Here is a 26,503-nt window from a genome sequence, read left to right on the forward strand (position 1 = left end):
CGAAAAGCTAAACTACTTTGAAATACTAAAACTTTAGCATTTTTTGAACAACATAATTTATTGGAGCGAAAACTTCTGCAAGGAAAATGTCTATGTTTGCCAGGAAGTATTCTTGCACTGGGTAACAATTATTGGAAACAGCAATATAGAAAATTTTTTTTTTTAAGCTGAGAGCAAGCTGTTTGGTAATATTATACCATCGCGTAACTTAGTAGTTGTCTGTGTGCGTTTTTCTTTTGCAACAAACAGACAAGGGTTTTGATTCTTGATTAGTTAAAACTAAACTTTATCGTTTCTCAACTAACAAATTTAAAGGTTAATTTTAACCTTACAAGGAAAATGTTTGTAAACAAATATATTTTATTTCCCCCGACCCACAGGATACTCAGGATGAAATTTGCTGATGCTGTCAATCAAACTTGTTGGCAATGAAGCATTATTCATGGATGTTTACCCACTATAGTGACGATGGAACGTCTGTTACGCTTCTTAAAATAAACGCTTTCCTTGGTTCTCAGGACGCTGCATTCACGGCTAACCACAAGCCTGTTCCAGCACAACCGTTTAGATAAAATCTTGTTCATAAAACCATAAAAATGGCACAGCCGAAACACAATCTCCCCCAAAAACAGTCCGCCCAACGATTTTTCTTAGCGTCTCGTGTTCGTCCGGTTTTTCTTTTCTCTCGCCAGTCATTGGCCCAACCGTGTCACGTGAGAAGGGAGCTAGCGCTACGATATCAAATCAACGTGCGGTGACTGGTGCGTTCGAGACACTTAAATAATAAATACAAAAATATAAATCAATACAAAACATTTAAGTGAACAGGTGGAAGGTGAAATAACAAAAGGTGAAAAAGAACGTGGCGTAAAAGAATACGTGATTTAACGAAAGCGTGAAACTTGGAAATGAAACGCAAACAAGTGAGCAAATTCTTTTGCGCTACACACTCCCCCCTCTATGTCGAGGCACTCCCGTGCAGACTTATGGGGAATAGCGCTGAGTGGGACGGCGATTTACGCGAAGGCGACTGGCAATTCCGTTGTCATCGCGAGAGTTCGGTGCCTGCGCATTTTCTTCGTTTTCGGTGATATTGGTCCAGGTCACCACCTGTGTCGTGGGGTCTCCCGTAGGTGGCAATGTCCGGACTTCCTCTTCCACGGTTGGTCGCCCCTCCGTCTTGTCCGCCCCTTCACCTTGAATTTGTTTGAGGCGATTATAATGGACGACTTTTCGGTGTCCTTCTTCGTCCTCGATCTCATACGCCACGGCTGACTTGATGTCCACCACTTTGTACGGGCCTTTGAACGGAAGGTGGAATTTCCTTGCCATCCCTGGCTTCACCGCGGGGTCTGTTAAGAGAACAAAATCACCCACATTCAGCGGTTTGCCCCTCTTATGTCGGTCGTACTGCGACGCCATGCGCCGTCTTTGTTTCCGCAACGTTTCACGGGCCACCTCTTCAGCTAACTGGAGCCTAGCGCGTAGCCCTTCCAGTGGTTCCGGGAATGGATCGCGCTGGGCGGGAGCACCGAATAAATCTGCTGGGAGTCGTAGAGCGTGGCCATTTAACAAATAATGTGGTGACACACCTGTACTTTCATGGACACTCGCATTATAGGCGGCGACCACCGCCGACAGCGCCTCATCCCAGCACCGTTCATCGCGCTGTACGTAATTCCGTATCATGGAGAGTATTGTTCGGTTGTTGCGTTCGCACGCACCGTTTCCTTGAGGATGATACGCGGTCGTCCGGGTCTTTCGGCAGCCCATCAACCGTGCTAGCTCTTTAAATAAAATAGATTCAAAGTTTGCACCTTGATCGGAATGGATTACGTCCGGGACGCCGTGTACCGTAAACCAACGATGAAACATTGTCCCGGCTACGTCTTCTGCCCTTTGCGTCCTGAGTGGCCATGCGCGCACGTATTTAGTGAATATGTCGCATGCAACCAATACGTATTGATTACCACTGGAGGTCGCCGGAAGTGGCCCCATTATGTCCACCTCGACCCGCTCCATTGGTTGCATCTCCCCGGAAGGAACCAACGGAGCGCGGGGCCTTGCTGTAAACTTCTTACTTCTTTGGCAGTGGCGACAGGAACGGACATATGCCTCAACATCGGTCCTCCAACCGGGCCAGAAGTGTCTTTCTTCGATCTTCGAACAGGTTTTTGCCATCCCGAGATGGCCACCGCCAAGTGGTGCGTCGTGCAAAACGGACATAATCGTTTCTCTGGTGGTCTGTGGAGTGATAAGGCGGTACACACACGCGCCCGGTTGATGTAAGGAGTCACTCGTTTGATACAACAAGTTGTTTTGAACGATTAACCGCCCGAATTGCCCCCAAAGGTGTTTGGTCATCGTCAAGGCAGACCTAACAGTTCGGTAAGGTGGTCTCTTGCCAAGGTTTAACCACCTAAAAGCCGGGGAAATTTCGGGGTCGTCGTGTTGGGCTTTACTTATTTCCTCGTATGGCAGTCCAATGGAGCGACGCAAGTCTAAGGAATAAACTTCTTCTGTACCGTTGCGACGACTGTTTGTGCCGTAGGAAGTGTTGACCGGAAATGGCATCGCTTCTTCCTCTTCATTGGTCAAGCGGCTTAGTGCATCGGCGTTGCCGTGTTTTTTTCCCGGGCGATGAATCAGTGTGAAGTCGTACTCTGCGAGGCGTTCAAACCAACGCGCACACTGGCCATACATCTCCCGCGACTTCCACAACCACCGGAGTGACGAATGATCAGTCCGCAGGAGAAAGTGCCAGACTTTTTCCGAACCAGAACGACGGGACTTGACCACGGCGATTGCGAAGGGCGCACCAAACCCTGTTGCTCCATCTCCCCGACAATTTCCTCCACTTTCCTTTTGTTTCCTGGGGCCATCCGTCGTGGCGGTTGTCGGACCGGTGCATGATCACCTGTATCTATCGCGTGTTCGGCCAAGTGGGTCCGACCGAGATCCCCTGCCTCTGTGCAAAACGCGGCTTGTTTCCCGCTCCTGAGCGGCCGGCCTTTGGGGTTCGTTGCGCTGTTGTCGTGATCGAAGCAATATATTCACTGTTGATGCATCCTCTGTCTTCGCACTCACAACCTGGCGGTGGAAAGGATTCCACTGCAACACAGTTGTCGTCAGACGAACATGTGACGTTGCCGGAGGTCAGTATCGGAGTCAGGCGAGCAACATGCGAATCTCTGAAAACGGTGGGATCGTCACATCTTCTTTTAGACGTACATCTGTGCGTTTGCAGTGGAAGGGGGAAGAAAGTAGAGCCGCGGAACCCGATCCAACGTAGAACAACATTTTTTTGTAACAGAGTTGGCAACCGTTGCTCTGAATGAAGTCCAGGCCTAAAATGCATTCTTCTTGAATGTAGCGTGTCACGCACATTCTTTGCGATAAGCGTAACCCGCAAATCCTTACGTCAACATCGACAGCGCCGTCCATCAAAATAACTTCTCCGGAAGCGTTGACATACTCTGTTTCCAACGGTAAGGGTTGTAACACCCCATTAGGCGTAGCTTTAAGTGACTTATATACGCGACGGTTTAATACGCTTATTGTCGCGCCGGTGTCTACTAAAGCGCACACGATCCGATCTCCCAACAATATGTTCAGGTAGCGATTTTGTTTGTTCGTCTTGGCTATTCCTTGCACGGTAACCCGCGACTTACTTGGTGTCGGCCTTTGCTGGGCGGTGTTCACCACCTGCGATGGGGATTGTTGACTTGATGGTTTGGGCGCAACCTTGGTGGTCCGGGTCGCTGGAGAACGTCGAAATCACGGCGCATGGCATCGAGCTCGTTACGAAAGCTATCAATAGATCGCTGCACATTCGAATTAAGCTCGACCAAAGTGTTTTTGAGTTCGACCAACTCAGGATTTCGGGTTGAACTTATCGATGTAACGGGAAGAGAGCCGTGTGACACATCGGACTCGACGACCATTTTAGCACAAACACTGAAATCCCGCTGTGGACACTTTTGTCTAACTGAGTCCACTAGTTGGCGGTCCTTGAGACCCCGCAATAAAGCGAGAAGCATCACCTCATTTTTAATGGCGGCGTCGGCTGCCCTCGGGTACGCACGGGCGGCTAAAGCTTCTATGGCATACACGAAAGTTCTACCGTCTTCTTGTGGCCCTTGGATTCGGTTGACCAACTGGCTTCTTAGCGCGCATTGGCCAGTGGCGTTTACTCCGACTGCTTTGGCTTTAGTAACTATCTCTTCAAATTGCATTTCGTACAGATTATCGGCCCCGTTTTGAATATCCCATATAAAGTCTTTGTCAACATTTGTTAAGAAAAGGTGCTTCTTAACCTCTTCGGTAGCCTTTATGCTGGCGCAATAAGAATTAAAAACTTGTAAAAATGAGTTAAAATTGTCTCCGTTTCTAAAATGCGGGGGAGTCATGCCGATGTTAAAAGCCATCTTCCGGATCAAGAAAAAATATGACGAACCTTGGTCCTTTCTCGTGTGACAGGAACTCTTCTTCTGTGGTTGCAGCGTCCTGGCGTGCTCGCCAATTTCGTGTTACGCTTCTTAAAATAAACGCTTTCCTTGGTTCTCAGGACGCTGCATTCACGGCTAACCACAAGCCTGTTCCAGCACAACCGTTTAGATAAAATCTTGTTCATAAAACCATAAAAATGGCACAGCCGAAACACAATCTCCCCCAAAAACAGTCCGCCCAACGATTTTTCTTAGCGTCTCGTGTTCGTCCGGTTTTTCTTTTCTCTCGCCAGTCATTGGCCCAACCGTGTCACGTGAGAAGGGAGCTAGCGCTACGATATCAAATCAACGTGCGGTGACTGGTGCGTTCGAGACACTTAAATAATAAATACAAAAATATAAATCAATACAAAACATTTAAGTGAACAGGTGGAAGGTGAAATAACAAAAGGTGAAAAAGAACGTGGCGTAAAAGAATACGTGATTTAACGAAAGCGTGAAACTTGGAAATGAAACGCAAACAAGTGAGCAAATTCTTTTGCGCTACACGTCCACTAGCGGCGGTATGGAGGTCGCAGAGAAGTAGGGTCCCAACGTTTACTTTCATTCCTACTTCGATGTGAATGGGAGATGGAAAAATATCTTGAACTGAAATTTTCAACCTTCACAACTCGCATTCGTTCAAACTGAAATTTCGTGACGTTTTAGTTGATAGCAATACAGTTGTTTGGTATTGATCAGTTCTTCAGACGATTTCGTTTGTTACGTATCACAACGATCAGTGCAACAACTGAATGGTCACTCAGTTTGTTATGGAAATAAAATTCGCCTCCAAGTAAGTTTGCGAATGACCAACAACATTTATGTAACATTTATGCGGCTAGTTGTTTACGAAAAGCTGTCAGTGGCAAAGGAACTCTCAAGCGATCTTATTGGAACGCTACAATATGTCTGGCGAATTAAAGCTGCAACTATGTAGCATAAAGTATGGAATTGTGAATGGCGTTTGCCGTTGCAAGAAAGCACTGTAGTTGTCAACACACTAAGAAGAACGATGTACATAAAGAAACCTTGTAGACAATAAACATCCTGTAGCTGAATGGGAGATGGAACACTCGCTGGTATCACAGTAAGATTAGATCTATTGATAAAAGCATAAAACATTCCAAAAAGTTTAATTTAATTTATTTGCTAACATGTGCAAAAAACAACGTTTTATAAGACTACAAATTTGTGTTTTAAGGCTAATGTCAGTCATTGTGCACACAATAGGTACTGCAGCCAGGGTTACCATACTGTGTGCTTATTTTGGACTGGCGTGCTTAGTTTTCTTATCTAGAAGTGCCTTCCGTTAAGTGTGTTTGAACGAACCAGACGAATTAATAATCGATTTTCGTCTTCAAAGAAGCTCATCATCGTTAAGACTTAAAAAAAAAAAAAAAAAACACACCCAAATTGAACAAGGTTCTGAAATAAGCTTTAATCCAATATCGACATAATAAACGAACGTGCTTATTTTTAGTCCTGGCCGATGGAAACCCTGACGACAGCCATAGTCTATACATAGCACACATTATAAGACTATAGTTGTTAAACATTACAAGACTATAGTAATAAAATCACGAAAAGCTAAACTACTTAGAAACACGAAAATTTTAGCATGTTTTTAGTCCTTTGGATCGTTGATTTGATTACTGGATGCAACATTTTTCAGCAACATAAGCTATTGGAACGAAAAGTTGTGCAAGGCGTAGTAGATTTTGTCGGAGGTTCTGGGTACAAACAATTTCACATTATGAAACCTTTCGATTTTTCGAGAAATGTTTAATCACCTCCATATATCTATTCATCTCCGTTTGGAATTCTTCGGTCGCAAATGGACGAGAAATGTCAGGGTCAAACACTCCAGTAGCTGCTGGCATCTCAGATGCAAGGGATGATTCCATTGATACCAAACGTCCCCAGTTTCCTTGTTGTCTGATACTATTTTGTCAGAAGTGTTCATGTGGTGATGAAAAAACATATAGGCCTACTTACTTGCTTCCAAATTCCAACATTTTGGTTAAACGATCTGTTTCTACAGACAATTTGTTGCAGAAAGAGTTGTCGCGCCCTAAAGCAAGTTTGGCCTCTGTTTGAATTTGTTGAATTTCTTTTGCCGCATTTCCGAAGTTCCGTTGGAATTCTGTTGTTTCAGGGTTTTCTCTTTTAAAGACCAATATCAATTCAAATGTATGAATTTGATAAATATATAAATTATATAGAAAAATTCAGTATACCGAAGAAGGTCGGTAGATTTGGAGAAATTATTTGTCACAATCATGCGGCATTTTTCATGCAAGACTTTCGTGAAAGAATTTTGAGCGCTTTGCCATGAATCGTCGATTTTGTTATCGCTTATGCTGTAAGCTGCAGTATTTTGGAGAATGTTTTTTCCTTTCTCGCTCAATTCTGCGATCCGTGTATCTCACAAAACAATTAATCCTGTTTAATTAATTTATTTAAAGCCGTCAACAGATCAGTTTTACCAGAAGAGGTGTTGATCATTGGTGTCAGTCTCAATTCCAAATATTCGTGAGATTCTCTTGGGCGCGCATCGGCGTCCATGCACTTTTTGGTAACTGTAAGGACTGTTTTATTTTCCGACTGAGGTGAAAACACACACATAATTATTTTCGACAGGAACTTGGCCAGAAAACAACACTTACCTTCGACAATGAAGGCGAAATTAGACTGAACCAAATGTGCTTTTCCATCGACACTGGAACAATGTGCATGAAGTATGTCAATTCCGTTTCGGAAGATTGAAATTCCCGATCGACATCCGTCTTAAAAGCAGTAAACGGTTTTGAATAAAAACACTTTTTTGAGCTACCACTAGAGTTAGGAACCTGCAAAAATTTTCTTGAAATTCCTGGCAGGAAAAACTTAAATCCCTGGGCACAAGTCAAGGTTACAGATATGTCAGTTACTTTTGCTTTATTTCTAAAAACAAAATGATTGTAATAAACCGGTATCATTGCTTGTACGTCATTTAGTCATCCACAGAAACCATCACCTTAATAACAGTGGGGCGAACAAATCGGCGTCGAAGTCACAATTCTCATTTAACCAATAAAATGCTTCGGATCCAAGTTGCGTCGAGAGCTAAATTTTTTATGCATTTCTTTAATAAGGTTAAAATTTTCGTTGTTCAGAGAAAGATTATTGCAAGGTAGTTTCTCATGTTTTTTCGCAAATTTTGTATTAAGACTGTTTAAAAAAATCACGTAAATAAGCAATCTGGTTTACACGATGGTTAAAATTATAGCTTAAAGCTTCACGGGGAAAGATGTACACCAGTTGTTGTTCATGTTAGTCAGCCTACTTCGTGTAACATCAGCGGTTTGTCACATCCGATCGAGAATGCTGATATCGGCACCCGACTTGGTTTTCCGAGATTCTCTTCCACTTGTTTGTATTCAGTGACAAGTTCATCGGGGTCAGTAATCCCCGTATTTGCTTCCCCGTCCGTAAATAAGATGATGCAGTCTCTCATCTTATCCCGACTTACGAAAACAACCAATGGATTTTACATAGTTTTATTGATAACAATACACAGAGCTTACGCAGTTGTGTCAATCGAATTGTATCTACAAAACCTATACCTGCCAAGCATGAAGTAAAAAATTACCTGTTCGTGGTTCTTAACCCAGTAAGAAGACCTTCACCAATGTTTGTTTTACCGTCCGTCTCCAGACTTTCTATTACTTGTTTTGCGAGTCTCTGCAAAACAACTTTGTTTCTAATAATGTTGCATATCTTGACATGTGAAAATAAATTAAGGTAAATATTGGTTTTCTTACTCGTCCATTTGCGTCCATTGTGACCATTTTTAGACGTGTCGTAGCTTCACATGAAAAAGACACAATAGAAAGTTTTGAACTCCCATCAAGTTTTTCTACAAACTTTTCCGCAAATGCCTGAAATAACGAAATTTAGCAACATGCATATTAAAAATGAAATATAAATACCTTAATTCTCTGCAGCAGGGAGAGTCGCGACCCCTTCACTGATTCTGACATGCTACCACTGACATCAATAACAAGCACATAGTGAAAATCCACAGTTCGTACTCGAGAATCCGAAGTAGTGGAAAGTTGAAGAACCACTTGCAATTCCTGAGGAGGCAATAAAAAGCTGCTAAAATATCACAAAAACCTCTGAATACAAAACAATTACCTCCTGCTTTTCAACTTTACAAAAATATTTGGATTTTACCAAATCATTCGCCATGTAGTTTTCTTTCGTCACGAGAAGTTTTGTTGCTTTAGCCATTATTTTTCAAATATCCGCAACTTAAGGTAAAAACAAGATATCTAAGAGCAAACCTAAGTTTTTAGTCTTTCAGTTGTTTATGATTTATATAATTCGCCTATGATTCGGCATCATCAGTATCACTAAAAACAACGCTGTTTAAAACAAATTAAGTAAAACAATACAAAGAAACTGACATGAATGTAAACGGTCTGCACACCAGTATACATTCTGTCAGTTGCTGCAGACTGGCAGAAACGTGAAAGCACAAACAACTCTGGGAAGATCATATAAAACCAACACGAGCAGCGAGTCAAAAGCAAGAAAACAAAAGAAAAAAATAAAAGCACGAAAACAAAAGAAAAAACACACATAGATCACATAGTGTTGGTTTCAAATAGATCACATTCCTTTTGTTTTCTTGCTTTTGACTCGCTGTTTGAGCTGGTTTCAAATGATCTTGCCAGAGTTGTAAAAATTCGATACCAAGTCTTTGTTGCCATGTAAGACTGTCCTGAGATTCCCATACATGTTTCAAGAGTTCTCAAGGTCAAACATAAGAAATTCCAGTATAAAAACACAAAAAGAGCAAATCTAGGAGAAAAAAAGGAAAAGAAATAGCTTTTTTGGAGGTAAAAATTAGTTTTTTGGCTCGTTTTGAAGTGCTAACAACCTAATTGGATGGTTTACACCACAGAATCTGTAGTGCAGATCCGTATTATTTACAGTCCTGCCAGGCGCAACTCAACTTCCATTTAAGGTTTCCTAATGAAATCCGATAACCACATTATGCATCATCTGTACGTGGGAACTAACTAAACGTGGATCTCACACGAATGTAATTGTTCTACCAGTAAGGCGATAGGTCTACTACAGTTCTTGTTTACGCTGTCAATTTCGATCTCAGCTACTTTGGTTGCGATGCCACTCCGCCTTTTCACTTTGAGGCAGATATTTTGTTTACTATGTACAGAATATAGATCATCTTTCACACTAGGAATTTCAAAACATAATTTTTTTTTCTGCAAAGTTCAGTGCTTTCAACAACTATTTAACCGGAAGCGTATGTGGTTTTAATCAGGGGTGGTAAACACCGGAGTCGATAACATGATACCATTCCTTTGTGGGCATACCCTCGCACATTGCACACCGGAAATCATGTTCGAAAAAAAACAAGGCGGCTCCTACTCCTGTTCTGAATATAAGTATCTGGGATATCAGTGGAGCATAACAAAATTATTAGGGAATATTCTTGTACACTGCCTTTGTAGTATGGTTAGAGTGAATGTCAAGGAGCTTTCCTACATGGACCAAGAACGTTGTTGTCACTGAATTTCACGCCCTGTATGCAAAAGCTTACCTATTCGTATTGCGAGGTTACATAAGATTATTTTTTTATCCGCTCTTAAACAGTGGGTTATCTCCCGGCAGTCTTATGGAAACAAAGACTTAGTGGTATCTGATTTTTTAACGAGTTATATTATAGCGCAAACCTAAATTCTTTTTTCCTTCAGTTGTTTATGATTTATATATTTCGTCTATGTTTCGGCATCAATAGTATCACTAAAAAACAACGCTTTTCAAAACAAAATAAATAAAACAATACAAAGAAACTGACATGAATGTATACGGTCTGCACACTTGTATACATTCATGTCAGTTGCTGCAGACTGGTAGAAACGTGAAATAACAAACAACTCTGGGAAGATCATATGAAACTATCACAAACGGCAAGTCAGGGGCAAGAAAAAGAGAAAAGACGTGCCTGTTAATATAATTTTCGTTTCTTTTATTTGTTACACCGCGTCTGTTCTATATCAGCACGTTGCTGTTGTGCTAGCTGAATAATACAGCAAACGACACGTAACTTGAATGGTGAAGTAAGCAATATTTTATTTATAGGCACTATAAATTTTCATGATGAAACACGGACTATATTTAGAAAAGCAAAAAATAACTAGAAACCAACACCTTTTTATTTTTAGGCAAAATTGTCCGAATAAAATTATCGTATATTGGCAGTAAACTGAGCTCCAAAGGTAAAAAAAACATTTCTTGACCCGCAAAAAAGAAGAGCGTTGAAAAATTCTGTGTGGAACAATACAAACGCCAATAAGTGGCCAACACAAGCTCTGATTCTAGAACACTTGATTAATATTTCCATGCTAATATGCTCCGATGCTGATGTTGCACCGACTTTGACCTCAGTTGTTTGTGAAAAAAAGTCTGTTGAAACTACCTTTTCGTGCTATTGTGTAAGCTGCAGAGAGATGGCCTCTGTTTCGACTCATTAAGGTCTCATCAGTGCAGCTGGTGTGACTTTCAAACGACTATGCTGACCAAACGGCCATCCCCAGTCATGTCCGATGTTACACTGGTACCAGAGTGACTTCAAACATTTGAGACCTGTGCAAAACACGAGCTTACAGGGCTTTTTTAGTGTGCTGAAACTAACCTTCTTTTTTTGTTGGAACTGCTGTACTAAACAAACTTTAGCAACGTTGTGCATAGTTTAAAATAATATAGGCTAAGCTTTTTTTTAAAACCGTCCGAGCTATCCCGGTCTTCCCCAATAGTTCTCTTTAATGGTCGTTTATTTGCATAAAAACTTAATTTTGTTTTCCGGGGCTTTCCAAAGGGGCAATAAAATTGCACAATAAACTTTAGTCGGTCCGTAAAACAACAAGTGTTGAGGAATTCTGGTAATGTCCTCGGAACAGCTACATTTAAGCTATACTGTTCTCTAGCTCCACCACTTGATTTGTTTTGTCTGTTGGGTTTTAATTTTCGACAAACCGCGGGTGATACGAATTTTAAAGAACTGTTGCTTCGTGGTAGTTTTTGTTCTTCGCTGAAATTTTTTGCGGCGTAGGAGCCTTGTTCTGCATGGTTGTGTAGTTGGTTTAACTTTGTTTGGTTAACTAATTGCCGCTTGTGAATGTAAAAATATTCTTTATGCCATTGCCATCCAGGTTGAAAAGTTTGTTAATTGCGCGGACGATCGCAACTTTTTTCGTATGTTAATGCATTAGCTAATTTTTATTGCGCGGATTATCGGTAAGTTTTCGCAAAAGGGAATTTTTCCAATCTGGTTTATGTGCCAAAGCAGTAATGTAGCTTGGATTGTTGGCTCTTTATTTCATAATTACAACTCCAACTAGCATAAAAATATAAATGTAAAAATTTGAACTTGATGGAAGTTTTTATCTCATGTTGCATGCATCAAACATATTGATTTACCTACCGTTTGAATAAGATGAAATGCCAAATGGTTGTGTTTGTTTTTTTAAACAGTTGTGAGAACTGCATGCTTTGAAATACACCATGAGCAAGTCACAACAAACCAAGCCATTGTGTGAGTACTGTGTAAAAAAATTAAATTTTGTAAGAAAGGGTCATTTATAATTTTATTATGTTTATTTTAGTGTGGCAGCATCCATTTGTGAACGTATTTAAGCAGTTTCATATAGAGGATTGGAAGAAGTCGAGCAAAGAAGGCGATGTGACTTCAGTTATGGATAAACAACTGAAGTGTACAGTGTTTAAAATTCAAGGTAAACATATATTGTGCCTCAATATTCAAACAAATCTATGCTTAAATTTCCTTTCTGTAGTTTTTTCAGTTTTTATATTTACATCGTGTATCATGGATGATGACAATATAAACTGAATTAAATTTCAACATGACTTTTCCTGTGCAATGTTTGTATGTTTTTGCGTTTTATGTAATGCATACATAAAAGCTTTTTGATTGTAAAATACAATTATGTCCTGTTGTTACAACTAAAATTGTTTATTATTAAAGATATTGCATAAGACTATAAAAACCATAATTTCTAAAGATATTTTGTGTGAAGGTTCTGTACCTGCTGGAAACTACATACAATTTCCACGAACAAGCACTCAATCACTGGGTCTCACTGGAAGATATCTTTATATTCTATTCAAGGTAAAATTTTCTAAATCATGTGGTCATAGAGTATTGATTTTAAGCTTTTTTTTTAGCCAATACCAACAAAATACTTCGTTGTCCACATTGACACAGTGGCAGAAGATGGTCTAGTTGTCAGGATTTCATTTTCAAATTTGTTTAAAGAGTTTAAATCAACATCAACATGGCTCCAATTTCCATTTGCATGTCAGGCGGCCAAAGGTTACGTGTTTAATTGTTTTGTGTTGCTTGTATATTTGAAAGTTTGTTTATAGTTTTGCTTTATCAATTCCTACATATTTTGTTCACACCAAAATTTTAGACAAATAAAACTTTTTTTACTATGTGACTAATAGGAAGTGTTGAACACTTTGCTTCTGTTGGAGCACGAAGTGATTTTATGGGTCCTGCTCCATTATCTCAAAGATGGACTATGCTTGTGATGGATTTACACTACATACTTTCAATGTATATCAACAGGTAACCATTTACTATCATTACCACTGTTTAAGAGTTTTTTAACTGTTATATCTTTACAGAAAATATTCTCATATGAAGAACATCAGATTGTGTGCGAACCTTCTTGTTAAGAACTGCTTCACATCTGATGTTTCCTATGATCCCCGGCTTTCCGTCAGTCAAGCTCGCATGTTGGGAATAAAATCCGTTGATGAAACTTTTGCTCCAATTCCAAGAGAAATGAGTTACTTTCTACCAAAGAACAAGGTAAACATACTTCTACATTAAAATCTACACATATTAAAATCCCTGCATATTAAACTTCATGCATGTACGCATTAGATAAGGCAGTGAGAGTTTTAGGTTCTCAAATAAAGTTTAATGGTGTTAACCTAATAACTACTTTCAATGAAATGAATAAAGTTAGAAAAATCATCAATTTTATGTGATGGTCACAAGTTTGTCAACAATAACTATTTGGTCATTTTTTATAGGAATGGGATGATTTATACGACATCGTTCGCTTTCCAATAGCAAAGGAAAATACTTCATCTCCAAATCACATCCCAGTTCTTCCGTTTGATTCAATTCAGCGGGATGTTGATGAAAACACAAGTCCAATCTTGAGCAGCCGAGTCCGACCCAAACCTGGTGTTATAACAAGTCCAAGGAGAGGAAAGGTCTGTTAGAGTTAGAACGACATTTGTATGCCAAAGTTAGTAATTGAGGATGTATAGAAACAGATTTAGAATTGTGTTTGTATGTTTGTGAATATGTATGTGTTTGTTACCATTTTAGTTTCTGAGATGTACAAGTTTGCGAATAAACTTAAGAAAAAACATTCAAATTGTTACAGGCACGAACAGTTGATGTGACTGGTAAAAGTGGTTTGTTCTCGACGGCTTCTAACAATGTTGCAGTTGTGACACATGCTCAGAAGAAATCACGAAAACCAAAAATGAAAGTAACTAAAGAGCTTCCACTGGTTGGGGTATCATTGAACAACTCTGTTGCAAGGTGTTGTTGTTGTCAGGTTTCTTCATATATAGTTGTTGGGGAGATTTACCAGATGTAAAATTCCACATATTTTAGATTCTGCACCAGTGTATTTCATTAAATTTGCATAAATTTGTTGTTTTATAGCAAAAAGTGCTTGACAATGCTGTGAAATAAATGTTTTTTTCTGCCAAAATTGCAAACATATTACTTTACTTCAGCCATTTGGGCATTTGAACTTGTATTATTCCACATGAATTCAAATGATTTTACTTTGTCTCGCTAAACTACCATTTCCATTCACTTTAGTTGTTCAGATCCAACTGCTTCTGTCGTAGAATCGAATGGTGGTGATGTACATGTATTTGCATCTTCAAACCCTGAACAAGATATTGTCGTTCATCGACATTTTTCAGGAAAAAAGAAAACAAGTGTGGCATCAACCAACCTAAAAACACAAAGAACAAAAATCACAAATTTAGGTTTGAATTGCATTAGGCTTTGTAAACATTCACCATCTGAGCAGTGCACAGATCGCTTTGTGGAATTTAACATGTAATCTTACCCTTGGGCAATTTTAATACAATGTTTTATTTTTCTCCTGATTTTCTCATATGTTTTAACATGTATTTTGAGTGAAAAATGTCTGGTTTTAAATTTAAAATAGAATTTTGACTGAAGGAATCATATTTCATGTTGTCTATTGTAAAAAAACACTTTGCAACAATGCACCAGCATAAGAAATCGAAGGCTCAATTAATTCATGTAGATAAAGGAAATTATTCTCCACAACGGACAGCATTAATTGGTGAAAAACTTGATCTTTCCTCAAACGATGATGTGGCAACTCTTCAACCCGATCCCATCATTAAATTGAGAAGAATTATTGGACTGGGAAGCGGACTGCAGCCATACACAGAATACAAAGCTTACAGGTTTGCTTAATTCTATTCAGGCCTAATTTGTATTTAAAGATATATTTTTACCTTAATTCTATCACTATGAGCTGTGGAAATATTTATGATTTCAGGCATCTTGCATTGTGGCATCCTTCATCTACTATGAATGGAGGGAATGACATTGCTGTATATGCTGTCCATGCTGTACTGGTTGCCATAGAAACCGCTAATGGACACCAACACTTTTTTGTTGGACACACAGATAAAATCACTTCACTTGCATTCAACAACAACCAAGGTGTGGTATTGTGAATGTGTCAAATCTCAACTATAATTGCACTCACTGGAAAACCATTAATACCATCATCTCTGTGTTTCAATTAAAATTACTATATTGTGTTGTATGCAAGTACAAAGTCAAAGACACAATGTTACTAAACTGTTTATTTTGTTTTTATTTAATTTTTGTCTTCAGCATTATTAGGGCAAATTTGCCATTATTTCTACGTTAGTTACCTTTTGAAAATTACTAGAACTTGTTACAAAGAACTTTTAATGGTAATGTCATTTCAAAGATTGTGAAACAACAGACTATGGATACGATTGTTTGCTTGTTTAAAGGTTCCCCGTGCATTCTCGCATCGGCTCAATCTGGTCCTGGTGGGATTGTAAGAATCTGGAAATTTGAAACACAAAAATGTGCAGCTATTATCAGGAGTCAACATTCAACGGGAATGAATATTCTAGCATTTTCTAGAACTCGTGGAGTTTTGGTTGGGGTTGGAAAGTAAGTTAAACGTGACTGAGATGAAAGCTTTAAATGGAAAAATAATAGCTGTTTCATATCAGGACTCATAAATTACTGCTTTAAATACAAAATTGCTTGAAATGTGTTGAGATGTTTTTTGTTTAACAAATGGGAACCTCAAAGAAACTTCTTGATGTAAAATTATGATGTGTTTAAATAACATTTAAATCTTAATTTTTTTGTAGAGATGGACACGGTAAAACACTGTTTATGGTCTGGAACACGAGTGGTGCCCTGCGTCATGGTTCAGTGAGCATAATTGCTAAAGCCCACACTGATGTAGAGGTGACCAAATTTAAAACCTTTAATATTGATGATTAAAGTAAAGCAGCTTGTTATATGAAAGTTAATTGAGAAACATTTCTTGCAATTAACTCGATCCAATTAGATTATGTGCTTGGGCTGTTGATCACGCATCATCTGACTGCAACTTATTTTTATTTTAGTTTTTTAAATCGGAATAAACGTCTGCAGAGCTATGTGTTATGACCATAGTTTGAATCATTTTACTGTAACAAAGTATATCTTGACTACTAAAATTTTTAAAAGGTGTAAATTAGTTGTGAGACTCAAGTTTTTGCATGTAAACTGTTGTGAAGTAACTTACTTGGTTCTTAGAAAAAACGTTTTGCTTGCAGATTTCAAGGGTGAGGGTGTCACCGACCGATGACACCCGTATGGTGACATGTGGCAGAGACAACATCAGGTTTTGGCGAGTTCGCTCCAGCCAACTTAGATCATGTCCTGTTGCCATGCCAACTGAGCATAAGGTGGATGAAGTGACTGATGTCACATTTGCTCCTTCTGGAACAAGTGAGTTGGATGAAGAAGATTTTTTTCGTGTGGATATAGCATTCCCTAATCTATAGCCAATGTTAAAAAAAACTTTTTTATTTTGACATCAGCTTAAAATCATTTGTTAAAAGTTGGTCTGTTTGTTTTCAGTTTCCCAGAAGAACCGCAATGAAAGTTTGGAAAGTGGCGTCCTGTCAGTGTACGCTTGCACCAAGGCTGGTTTCGTGTTTGAGATTGATTTCCAGAAGGTGGCAGTGACGACCATGCACAGATTATACCCTTCAAATGCTGCTGATGACAATGCAGAGGAAGGCAAAAATAAAGGTTTTACAATAAACTTGATTATAACTTCACAGCATTTCTACCTGAATTAAAATCATTTTATAATGAAAACAGAAACTATAGCTGCAGGCAGGGCCTATTAGGCATCATCAGTAAAAAGTGACAGGTGACAGCCTTGTCCGCTAAATAGTCAGACGAGACCTTCTGATTGCAGTGACTACATAGTCACAACATTTGTTGGGTACCAATTCTGTCACTTTAAACATTACTGGACTCTTTTACTTCTAATATCTGCTCCAAATTGGCAAAGTATGGCTTTAAACAAATGGAGGTAAATTTTTCTGATAGTGGTGGTCCTTATGATTGCTGTCCAATTTTAGGAATATCCTTAAACACATTGAAGTTTACTTCCACATTTGTGGCAAGTGGATCTGATGACGGCATTTTACGATTGTGGCCCCTCGACCTTTCATCTGTGTTTCTGGAAGCGGAACATGAAGGACCTGTGACTGATATTGACATTACTTCAGGTTTGACTTATTTGTAAATTCACTTCAATTTCCAGAAGTACAGGCCTTAGTTATTTTGTTGGGTGTTACAATTCTTAATTTGAAAGCTATAATGTATTTTTTTTAAATACGTTAAATAAACGCAATAATTTTACTTAATTATTTGCTGTTTAGTTTGAATAATGTTTTTAGATTTATCTTTTCAATAAAATTTATTAAAATTTTTTTTTTGTCATGCAAAATGTTTGTTTTTGTAGACGGAGTTAAAGTTCTTGCTGTTACTTCAGCTGCAACTCTTGGATTCCTGGATATTTCAACAAGAAAATACAACACCATTATGAGATCACACACAGATATGTACGATTTGCAAACTTTTGAGATATTTTTCAAGTTGTTTGTGCTGGAAAGTAACTTAATGGCAAAGAAAGGAGAGCACAGATCTGTTTGGTGTTGATTTAGGATAATTTGATGAATAAGATCAAACACCTACATTTCTAATTATTTTGTATGGATTAGTTATTGTGCCGATGGTTAGTTATGGAAGAAAGCACTAAGCTGTTTGAAAGCAAGGTGTAAAAAATGATGTTTAATGTTTAAAACTAACAATTGGTTTGCAGGATTTCAGACAGCTGCATGGATGGTCTTCGCCGAACTATCTGCACGTGTTCAGATGATCGATCAATAAGAGTTTGGGACATTGATACTTTGCGTCAGCTATATGACTTTGCCACACCAGAGGACACTCCTACAGCAATAGCTTGTCATCCAATGTTAGAGGTAAAGGGTTAAGCATAAAGGCTTATACAGATATAAGGTTGATTAAACAATCTTATTCAACTATACTTTTACAAATATGGGTTTTTATGTTTTGTAACATGGAAACTACTTGTCCTGAAAAGGAATAGCTGTGCAAAAAACAAGGAGCATGTTTTTAATTAAGACACAGCTAAATATGTTTGTCTGAAGTAGGAAACTGTGATTTTTAGCCTGCGGAAATATTTCCATGCTACTTGTGATGTAAAGTATAGAAGGTGGAAATCGACACAATGAGTAACAGAATGGGGAACAATTCTCACAATTAATTACAAAAACAACCACTCAAAATTGGTGATACATTTAACAATAACTTAAAAAAATATTCAGATATTTGCTTGTGGATTTGAGAGTGGAGCTGTGCGTGTGTTTCATGTTGGGAGTACAAGCGTCTTATCTGAACATACAAACGTTCATTCTGGGTCAAAAGTCACCAGTATTGTGTTCACACCATCAGCAGAAAGATTAATAACTCGATGTGTCAAAGGTACTGATATCATGTTCATGGGTATCGATTATTTATGTTTATTTCATGTCCTGGTGAAAAATGGTGGAACAACCCGTAGTTTTAAAGTATTTTTTGGCAAAGTTTATGTGAAAAGTTGTGTTTTATATCTGAAAAGACTGGTTCACTACGACGTCTAAAAGGACAAACCCACAAAGGGAAATAAAAATTAAAAAAAAATATATTTTGCAGTGCAAATTTCTTAATTTCTATTTTAGGGATGGTTGCTGTTTTTGATACTTCTGATGTTGAAAATATTGGAGCACCTTTGTTGCGATCTCTACCCAACGTTGCGGCCCGTGGGGAAACTTATGGGCCGAGGGCATTGTGCGTCAGTCAAGATGGTCAACGAGTAGCTTTTATTGGTCCTAATGAATTTACTGTCACAATATCATCAGCATCGACCCTCGATGAACTTGTGCAAGTGAATGTTTCAACCAACACTAAACTAGATCCTGATAATCTTGGCCAGAAGTAAGCTATTTTAAATCTTGTTCAGCGATGTTACTTGTTTTATTGTAGAATTTCGGTGTTTAGAAGATTAAATGGTTGGTAAATCTGCAGTAAAATGATTACCATATACATGTGCCTAAGTCATGAACTTTTGCAATTGTTTTTTTGAAATTAAGGTCTATTTCAAAAAATTATTTGCTGTAGAAAATGTATTTTATCTTTTTCATTATAACAAACTTGATATGAAAAACTTCGTAGACCAAGCACTGATGCCCCACATAGAGTTGTGTTTGGACCAACTTCATCTAAACATCTTCTGGTGGTAACCAAAGCCAACCGTTTACTTAAACTTGATTCCAAGACAGGAAAGATGCTTTCAGTTGTTGAAAATATTAACAGGTATTACCATAATAAAGTGGGGATAGTAACTATTTACAAATTTAACTTCAGAATTAAAACTTCAAAAGTTTGTCCACATAATGTTAATATCATCTGATGTAACTTTGTTGTTTTATGAAACAGTCAAAAGTTTTAATGATTAGTTTGTGTAAATTTTATGCTGTGTTAGAGGAAATACCAACAGTCTGTGTGTTGGCGATGACTGTAGCCACCTAGTAACGGCGGGCGACAAGTTGGTTAAAGTTTGGGATTACAAGATGACAAAGGAGATAAATTGCCAGGTATTGACATTCATTTGATCTTAAAACACTGATGATTTTGATTCTTCTTGTTTCATTACAACTCCAGTCAGTGTAAATGATCATCTATTCAAAATATTTTGTTATTTGCAAATCTAATATTGTATAACTTGTTTGAAGGCGTTCATAGGTCACAGTTCGCCTGTACATCGCGTCATGTTTACTCCTGATCGAATGACTCTGATCACTTCTGGAGGGGATGCTGTATTTCTGTGGGACTTCCTTGGATGTGGATCCTCTGGTCGAGGATCAGATGAAGATGATCATCCCCTGGAAACTTTAGGAAGATCATCCAAAAATATTCGTTTGCCTCCCACATACATAGAAGAAGGTGTGTGGTTTGTGCTTGGTTGCACTTATAGTTTTCATTATTATTAGTTTTCAATTGTGCATAAAATGTATGATTTGTAAAACAAAATTAACTAGAAATATTTTTGCAGTATTTTGCAATTACTGTCATTCTTGATGTAAAATGAATTTGTTCAAACAAATCTGTTCAGATCATGAAGAAAATAATGGGGAGGAAGAAGTTGAGCCGAGATTAACTCCTCCTGCCCCAACTGCTCCTCATCATACTGTGGAGGAAGAATCGGGATGGGTTCCTCCTGCAATGCTCAGGACATCAGATCTGGATGCAAGTGAAGTTTCAGAGTTCACAGTTGATGCTCAAATGATGGAGAATCTCCAGGAAAAAGGATCTGAAGAAGAAGATTCCAACATTGCTGGGAAACTTGATACGAAACCAGAAGACAGTTTGCGACAGATATCAGAAACCAATCTTAAATCACTCAAACTTGGAACGAAATCTCTTTCTGCTTCTCTGGGGGAATCTGTCCCCATATGTGTGACTTGGGGTGAAAAAAACAAACAGAAAACTTTGCAAAGTTTTCCAAGACCACAAACTGATTGCTCCGCGACTTTAAAACCAAACTTACCCAGTGTTGATACCGATACTCCCCTGGTCACATTACAAGAACCTCCAAATGTTCTTTCACATTTCTGCAGTGAAGAAGATGAAAGTGAAGTGGCTTCAAGATACTTTGCAGCTCCAGAAGGACAGGAGGGAATCGAATTGCAAGCTGTTATTGGGTGAGGATACAAGTTGTATTGACAATATAGGGTTGGTTTTGTAATTTTACAATGCAAAAAGTGATGTTGTTGAACTTTCGTGATAGGCTCTAGTTTTGAGTCCTACGATTATAATTTGTACACAAAATCTATGAGACTGTTGTTCATGCTATATTCTGTATTTTCGCCATATAATTGACATTGTTCAGAAAAAATCTGGAAAAAAGAGTTATTGCAACCCCTAACTAAAATTTAAATACTTGGTTGTCAACTAACAAATAAACATAATAACAAGATTTTTTCTCGTGTATTTTAGATACAATGGAAATGGTCGTCGTAACATGACTTGGAATCCTGACACTGGAAGACTCGCTTATTCCTCAGGTTGTCTCGTTGTTTTGGAAAACCTCACTAGTGGAAGCAGAGACATTCTCCATGGACATACTGAGGAAATTTCGTGTCTTGCTATGCAATACGATGGTCTGGTATGTTTGTATTCACTACAATTAATGTCATGTATGTAAAAAAGCAATAGCTTATCGACTTTACTTAAACTGAAGAAATGGATATTTGTGACGACAATTGCTCTTCACATTTAGTGAGATATCAGAAATGGAAATGTTATTTTTAGATTTTGGCTTCGGCGTCTGGCAGCAAAGGAATGACTTCGAGTTGTATATGTTTGTGGGACGTCCAGACCAACAAATGTCGGGTGACGTTAAAACATCATGAACACGATATCGTATCACTTGCTTACGCTAGGGACGACAGGTACTACGATCTCTATTAACAAACAAACTTGTTATTTATTGAAATGAAAATGTGGAGTTCTTGGTTTAGGAAACACCGAAAAGTTTATCTCTGTAATTTTTTGTGATTACTAAATTACAAAAATAGCAAAACATTAAATGCCAACAAAACAATAAACCTATCGCCAACCAAGAGTAATTAAACGTTTATTGGTCACAACCGATCTGTTTTAACCTAAATTGGGCACGAACCCGTGTAAGCTCTGAAGCAACTTGTCGTATTTTATGTCCTGCAGATTTCTTGTCTCCATCGGAGATTTCCGTGAGAATCTTGTTGTTGTGTGGAGTTCATTCAAAGGATTATCTGCACCTGTTATTCTCGCCTCTACCAAAACCATATCTCCAGTGCACCAGGTAACTTTACCACTTTCCTACAACTTTACCACTTTCCTTCGACTATATACAACTTTTTTCTTAATTTTTAACTCCATTAAATACGAAAACCTTACATTAAGTGCGTTGTTAGAGCTGAACTTCGCCTAAAAAATGTTAATAATTTTGGTTTCTTGATTTGGTGAAACGTTGCCTACAAGCTCTTCAGCCCCTAAAGGCAGTCACAATTCTCAATTTATGCGTCACGTGTTGCAGGTTGTGTGGGATCCATTTTCACCGAACGAGTTCGTTTCTGTCGGAAGTGACGCAAGTATTTTGTTTTGGATGTTGGAAGAAAGCGGAAAAGATGTAAGTTGAAGTTTTGCACCAAAAGTTGGAAAAAATAATCTGTATAAAACCGTTTCGTTTATGTTTACATTTTTAATTGGTTTTGTGGATAAAGTGAAGTAGTATATTTATATGAATATAAAAATATATTCTCATTTTTTCCTCAAATCAAAATCATACAATAATATAAACATCATCTATCGTTTATGTTTGCAGGTGAGTTTAAATGTCCACGAAGCCGACATTCCTGAAAAAATACGAATTGATGAAATGCGGGAAAAACCCGTTCATTTCACTGCGGCTTGTTACGGGGAGGAACAAATGCTTTACATCGGTAGGGAGGAGTTACATGTTGCAAAACTAAAGTTGTTTGACGTAAAAACATGAAGACGATCACATTCCCCTTGGAATCTAGTTGTTAGTGACCACTTGTTTTTAAAACTAAATTCCAAGTTGTTGCAACTACAGGTTCGAACAACGGCATTGTATCGGTGTGGGATACCTCCAACAATCGCTGCTTTCTGCACTGGAAAGCTGACTCTGCAGAAATTTGCGTCATGCAGTCACGTGCATGTCGCTTATTGGTCGCCGGCGTGTCACGTGCTGCCCGATTGTGGTCGTTGGCGGGAGTGAAGGAGTTGAAATATGCTGACGAAGATGGAAAACCTGGGAATTTATATTTGGAGGACGAACTTGCTTTACATGCAGAGGTTTTTGTTCGTTCCCCTGTTAAAAAATTAAAAAGTTTGTCACCAATAGAAATGAAATACCTGAAATTTTCAAGTTACTAGTGACGTTTTTGGTAAGCACAGGTTTTCATTTTGACCTTTTGTGGTTTTAGTTTTCGCATTTCTTCATTGAATTTGTGAAAACGTAAAAATGAACAAATCAGCAACGAACTATACTTGATATTTAAATAATAGGTGTAGAAACACAAACTTTCGTTACAAACTGTTATGCCCAGTGTACGACCTGCAGGTAATTTCGGGTTGCTTTGATGACGCACTTGATATGGGAATTGTTGGAACAACGTCCGGGACACTGTGGTACTTGGACTGGAACGAACGATCTACAGTCCGCATGGTATCCGGTCACAACTTAAAAGTGAGATTTGAATTCCTTTTTAAACGATTTTCATTAGATATTTGTTCAATTGTTTTGTGTGTTTTTTTTATGTAAATATAATTTTTTAAATTTGGTTTAAATTGCCACAAATATTCTGGATATCTTTATTGTTTTTAAACCAATTGTTTTTTGTCAGGTGAACTCAATTACTTTTGATGATGGAAATTATTTCGCGACATGCAGCGATGACGGGACGGTGAGACTTTGGTCAGCACAGAGTTTGGAACTTGCTGTGCAATTTCAGGTAAATTTTATTTCGATAATTAGTTGTGGTTTACTATATATCGCCTTTTAAATGTCAGGTGATGAACCAATCCTGCGGTTGTGTCGCATTTAGTCATCCTGCTGAGTCACAAGTAGATGACGGTAGGGTGCCGGTGCAGAAAATGTTGGCTGCTGGTTACGGGGACGGAACTTTAAGAGTGTTTGACGTCGACAAAGTAGGTTTTTAATGTGTGATACAACAAATGCACTTTGTTTTATATATTCGCCACCTTCTAGTAATAAAGAATTCGCAGTCATAAAATATTTTGCGGTGTAGTTTTTGTGAATTCCTTTCACCCAGGCGAAAATAAGGATGTTGTTATTATGTTTTAACGAGTTTTTGTGCGCACATATATAATTCTACCTTTAAACTATTGTCAATATTTCATCAGTTAATTTTAAAACTTCGACTTCAACCTCACGCTCATCCGGTGAACGCCATTCAATTTGCCGCCAAAAACGACACTCTACTCTCCGGCGCCTCGGACGGCACAGTGGCAGTGACGTCACTAGCGACTGGCGTCACACTTCGTGTGTTACGCGATCACAAGGGGGCGCCAATCAACAACATCTCCGTGTCGTTAAGAAGAGTAAGTCAGTTCTTACTTTTGAGGCATTATATTACTGGTAGCTGTCGGATTTTACGTGCAAAGTTATTTTTTGCAATAAATGTGAACCCACTGTAATATGAGCAGTGTTTCTTAACCCGATGTAAGTCCGTAAGCAGTTGTGGGTGCGTCAACGATTAAACTATAAGAGGGTTTGATAAACCAGCAACCATAAGAAGGGCCTGAATATTGTGTGGTGACAAAGATTTATGATTTATTCCCGTTGCCATATGGCCAAAGCTGACTTCCTCAGTAATCTTCTACCATAGGATGTCATCGAACGCCCATCAACAACCATTGTTTTGAACTTCCATGCACTTATTTGTTCCAATGCGTTTAAGTTATTCTGCACTAATTGTTCAAATTCCAAGGATCATCCGGTGGCTGTCACTGAACTCGATAGCGCACCTAGTGACGACGATGGTGGTGGATTGTGTCTGGTTTGTGGCGGAGATCGTCGTGTGAGTGTGTGGAAGACTGATTGGAGACACGATGTGTGTGAAATGATCGACTGGCTCACATTCCCCGCACCATGCTTTGCTCCCGATGGCTCCAAACTTCCCCAAAAAGACAAGGTACCGCCTTCATTCGGAATTGTTTGTGTAATGTAAAATTGTGCAAAAGCGTTAATATTTAAACAACCAGAAACCTTGCTAAATAAAGCTAGCTGATAAAATAGACCGGAAACGACAAAATAAGTGTAGGCTTTCGTAAATATATTGATGCAGGAATCTCAGTTTCCAGCCTAAAAATACACAATTTGTAAATGATTAACCGACAACACAAAGGGAATTCCTTACAATTGTATTACTGTACAGTATCTACTTTGTTTGTCGAGGTTGTTTTTAAACAACTAATTTGCGACAAAAATGTTGACTTGTAAAAATTTCATAAAATATGCATGTTGTTGTTTTGATCTAAAACCTGCATATCTCACTAAACTACCTTGTATTTAAATAAAGCAGAATATCTCTAAGCTGATTACGATGTGATGATAAACTAGATTTTTAAGTTATTGTCACCTGGAGTGTAGTTTGTTGACAAAACTTACATCATGGAAACTTTAATTTTTGGAAACATTAATTTGAACCAAAGACATTTGGAAAATGTGTTCAAATGTTGGTGTTATTAACGAAAACTTCATTTTGCAGAGGTCAACTTCGATTCTTCCACCAAGTTCATGTTATTTCCATCCAACAGAACCAGACATTCTTATTTACTGTGGTTATGGGATGAACAAATGTGTTCAGATGTACAGCCTCACACAGAAAAAGGTGGGTGTAAAATTTCTCTGTTGTGACCCGAAAATATACATTTTACTCAAATGTGTTTGCTTATGTTGGAGGGAAAAAGATGAAAATTATACTACCTTACGTGGGACAGCATATGTGCAATGTTATGACCATTATTGAAGTATTGCTTGTATATTTGTTATAAAAAGTGTTATTTAAATCTTAACATAACAATATATTGCCCAATTACATACTTCGTTTCCCGTAGGAACCAGATGATGTAATTTTGTGCTTTTACATATTAAACAATACAACTATCTTGTATGTACACTTCAGCTTACGGCATATATGTTTTTTCTGTTTGAAACATGGGGCCGTAATATTGCAGGTAATAAAATCACTCCCTCTACCGAACTGGGCGTCATGTATGTCTGTGTCGCCAGTGGGCGCTGTTGTGGCGACAGGAACTTCCTCTCGTTTGTTGGAGTTGATTGACTCAGAGCAAGGAAACTTCCAGGATTTTACCGGTCATTGTGGGCAAATTACGAACGTGATTTTTTCTCCAAAGGGAGATATTTTGGTTTCATCGTCTAAGAAGGAAATCCTTGTGTGGAAAGTCTGTGTGGGAAAAACGGATGATGAAAAATAAACGGTTTTCACTTTGAACTTTGTGTTCGATGAAATGCTTATTCTTCATTTCTGTAAAAAAAAACGCTGCTATCGTCGTTCCTTTTTTGATGATATTTTTTTATTTGTTTGTTCCAACAGATGAGCGTAGGTTTGTAACAAATTTCGCAAATAAACTGTATTTGTCATGTGATGTCTTCTAATTTGGTCTTAAACAA

General features: G+C 38.3%; 3 protein-coding genes across 4 annotated transcripts; 1 reads left to right on the top strand and 2 right to left on the bottom strand.

Annotated features, from left to right (window-relative positions):
- Positions 1–3,698: 3,698 nt before the first annotated feature.
- Positions 3,699–4,427, bottom strand: LOC145890274 (uncharacterized). The gene has a single exon (XM_082981291.1). It carries the CDS (start codon positions 4,425–4,427, stop codon positions 3,699–3,701), a length of 729 nt encoding a protein of 242 aa, XP_082837417.1.
- Positions 4,428–5,616: 1,189 nt separating this feature from the next.
- LOC145889089 (uncharacterized) lies at positions 5,617–8,882 on the bottom strand. 2 transcript variants are annotated; one of them, XM_082979972.1, is made up of 13 exons: positions 8,670–8,882; positions 8,462–8,608; positions 8,294–8,410; positions 8,122–8,213; positions 7,816–7,996; positions 7,507–7,595; positions 7,340–7,433; positions 7,157–7,276; positions 6,977–7,094; positions 6,728–6,914; positions 6,486–6,653; positions 6,281–6,425; positions 5,617–6,220 (listed from the first exon to the last, which is right to left on the bottom strand). In XM_082979972.1, the coding sequence occupies exons 1-13, from the start codon at positions 8,763–8,765 to the stop codon at positions 6,140–6,142; spliced, it is 1,635 nt and encodes a 544-aa protein (XP_082836098.1). In that variant the 5' UTR covers positions 8,766–8,882; the 3' UTR covers positions 5,617–6,139. The 2 variants fall into 2 exon arrangements, with proteins under 2 accessions (XP_082836098.1, XP_082836097.1); XM_082979971.1 differs by having other exon boundaries at positions 6,281–6,431.
- A 2,703-nt stretch (positions 8,883–11,585) lies between these two features.
- On the top strand, positions 11,586–26,472 carry LOC145890522 (WD repeat-containing protein 90-like). The gene is made up of 37 exons (XM_082981626.1): positions 11,586–12,099; positions 12,170–12,298; positions 12,602–12,693; positions 12,750–12,897; positions 13,032–13,155; positions 13,215–13,401; positions 13,629–13,814; positions 13,991–14,151; positions 14,440–14,612; positions 14,900–15,065; positions 15,161–15,327; positions 15,651–15,816; positions 16,023–16,122; positions 16,476–16,650; positions 16,783–16,956; positions 17,295–17,444; positions 17,681–17,780; positions 18,041–18,200; positions 18,567–18,723; positions 18,960–19,215; positions 19,453–19,593; positions 19,763–19,874; positions 20,013–20,223; positions 20,393–20,981; positions 21,277–21,445; positions 21,592–21,731; positions 22,006–22,123; positions 22,358–22,450; positions 22,646–22,763; positions 22,898–23,139; positions 23,408–23,533; positions 23,691–23,798; positions 23,857–23,994; positions 24,211–24,408; positions 24,798–25,001; positions 25,578–25,700; positions 26,047–26,472. The coding sequence occupies exons 1-37, from the start codon at positions 12,069–12,071 to the stop codon at positions 26,305–26,307; spliced, it is 6,093 nt and encodes a 2,030-aa protein (XP_082837752.1). The 5' UTR covers positions 11,586–12,068; the 3' UTR covers positions 26,308–26,472.
- Positions 26,473–26,503: the final 31 nt, after the last annotated feature.

This window comes from Ascidia mentula, chromosome 2 (assembly GCF_947561715.1).
Source record: "Ascidia mentula chromosome 2, kaAscMent1.1, whole genome shotgun sequence".
Taxonomy (NCBI): Eukaryota; Metazoa; Chordata; class Ascidiacea; order Phlebobranchia; family Ascidiidae; genus Ascidia; species Ascidia mentula.

Excerpts from the sequence above, each read along its gene's own strand:
- LOC145890274 (XM_082981291.1), bottom strand. The coding sequence starts at position 4,427 with ATGGCTTTTAACATCGGCATGACTCCCCCGCATTTTAGAAACGGAGAC.
- LOC145890522 (XM_082981626.1), top strand. The coding sequence starts at position 12,069 with ATGAGCAAGTCACAACAAACCAAGCCATTGT. Across the intron at positions 16,957-17,294 it reads AGAGGAAGGCAAAAATAAAG|GAATATCCTTAAACACATTG; the intron begins GTTTTACAATAA and ends GTCCAATTTTAG. Across the intron at positions 24,409-24,797 it reads TCTCCGTGTCGTTAAGAAGA|GATCATCCGGTGGCTGTCAC; the intron begins GTAAGTCAGTTC and ends TCAAATTCCAAG.
- LOC145889089 (XM_082979971.1), bottom strand. The coding sequence starts at position 8,765 with ATGGCTAAAGCAACAAAACTTCTCGTGACGAAAGAAAACTACATGGCG. Across the intron at positions 8,411-8,461 it reads CCCTGCTGCAGAGAATTAAG|GCATTTGCGGAAAAGTTTGT; the intron begins GTATTTATATTT and ends TCGTTATTTCAG. Across the intron at positions 7,997-8,121 it reads GGGTTAAGAACCACGAACAG|TCGGGATAAGATGAGAGACT; the intron begins GTAATTTTTTAC and ends TGTTTTCGTAAG.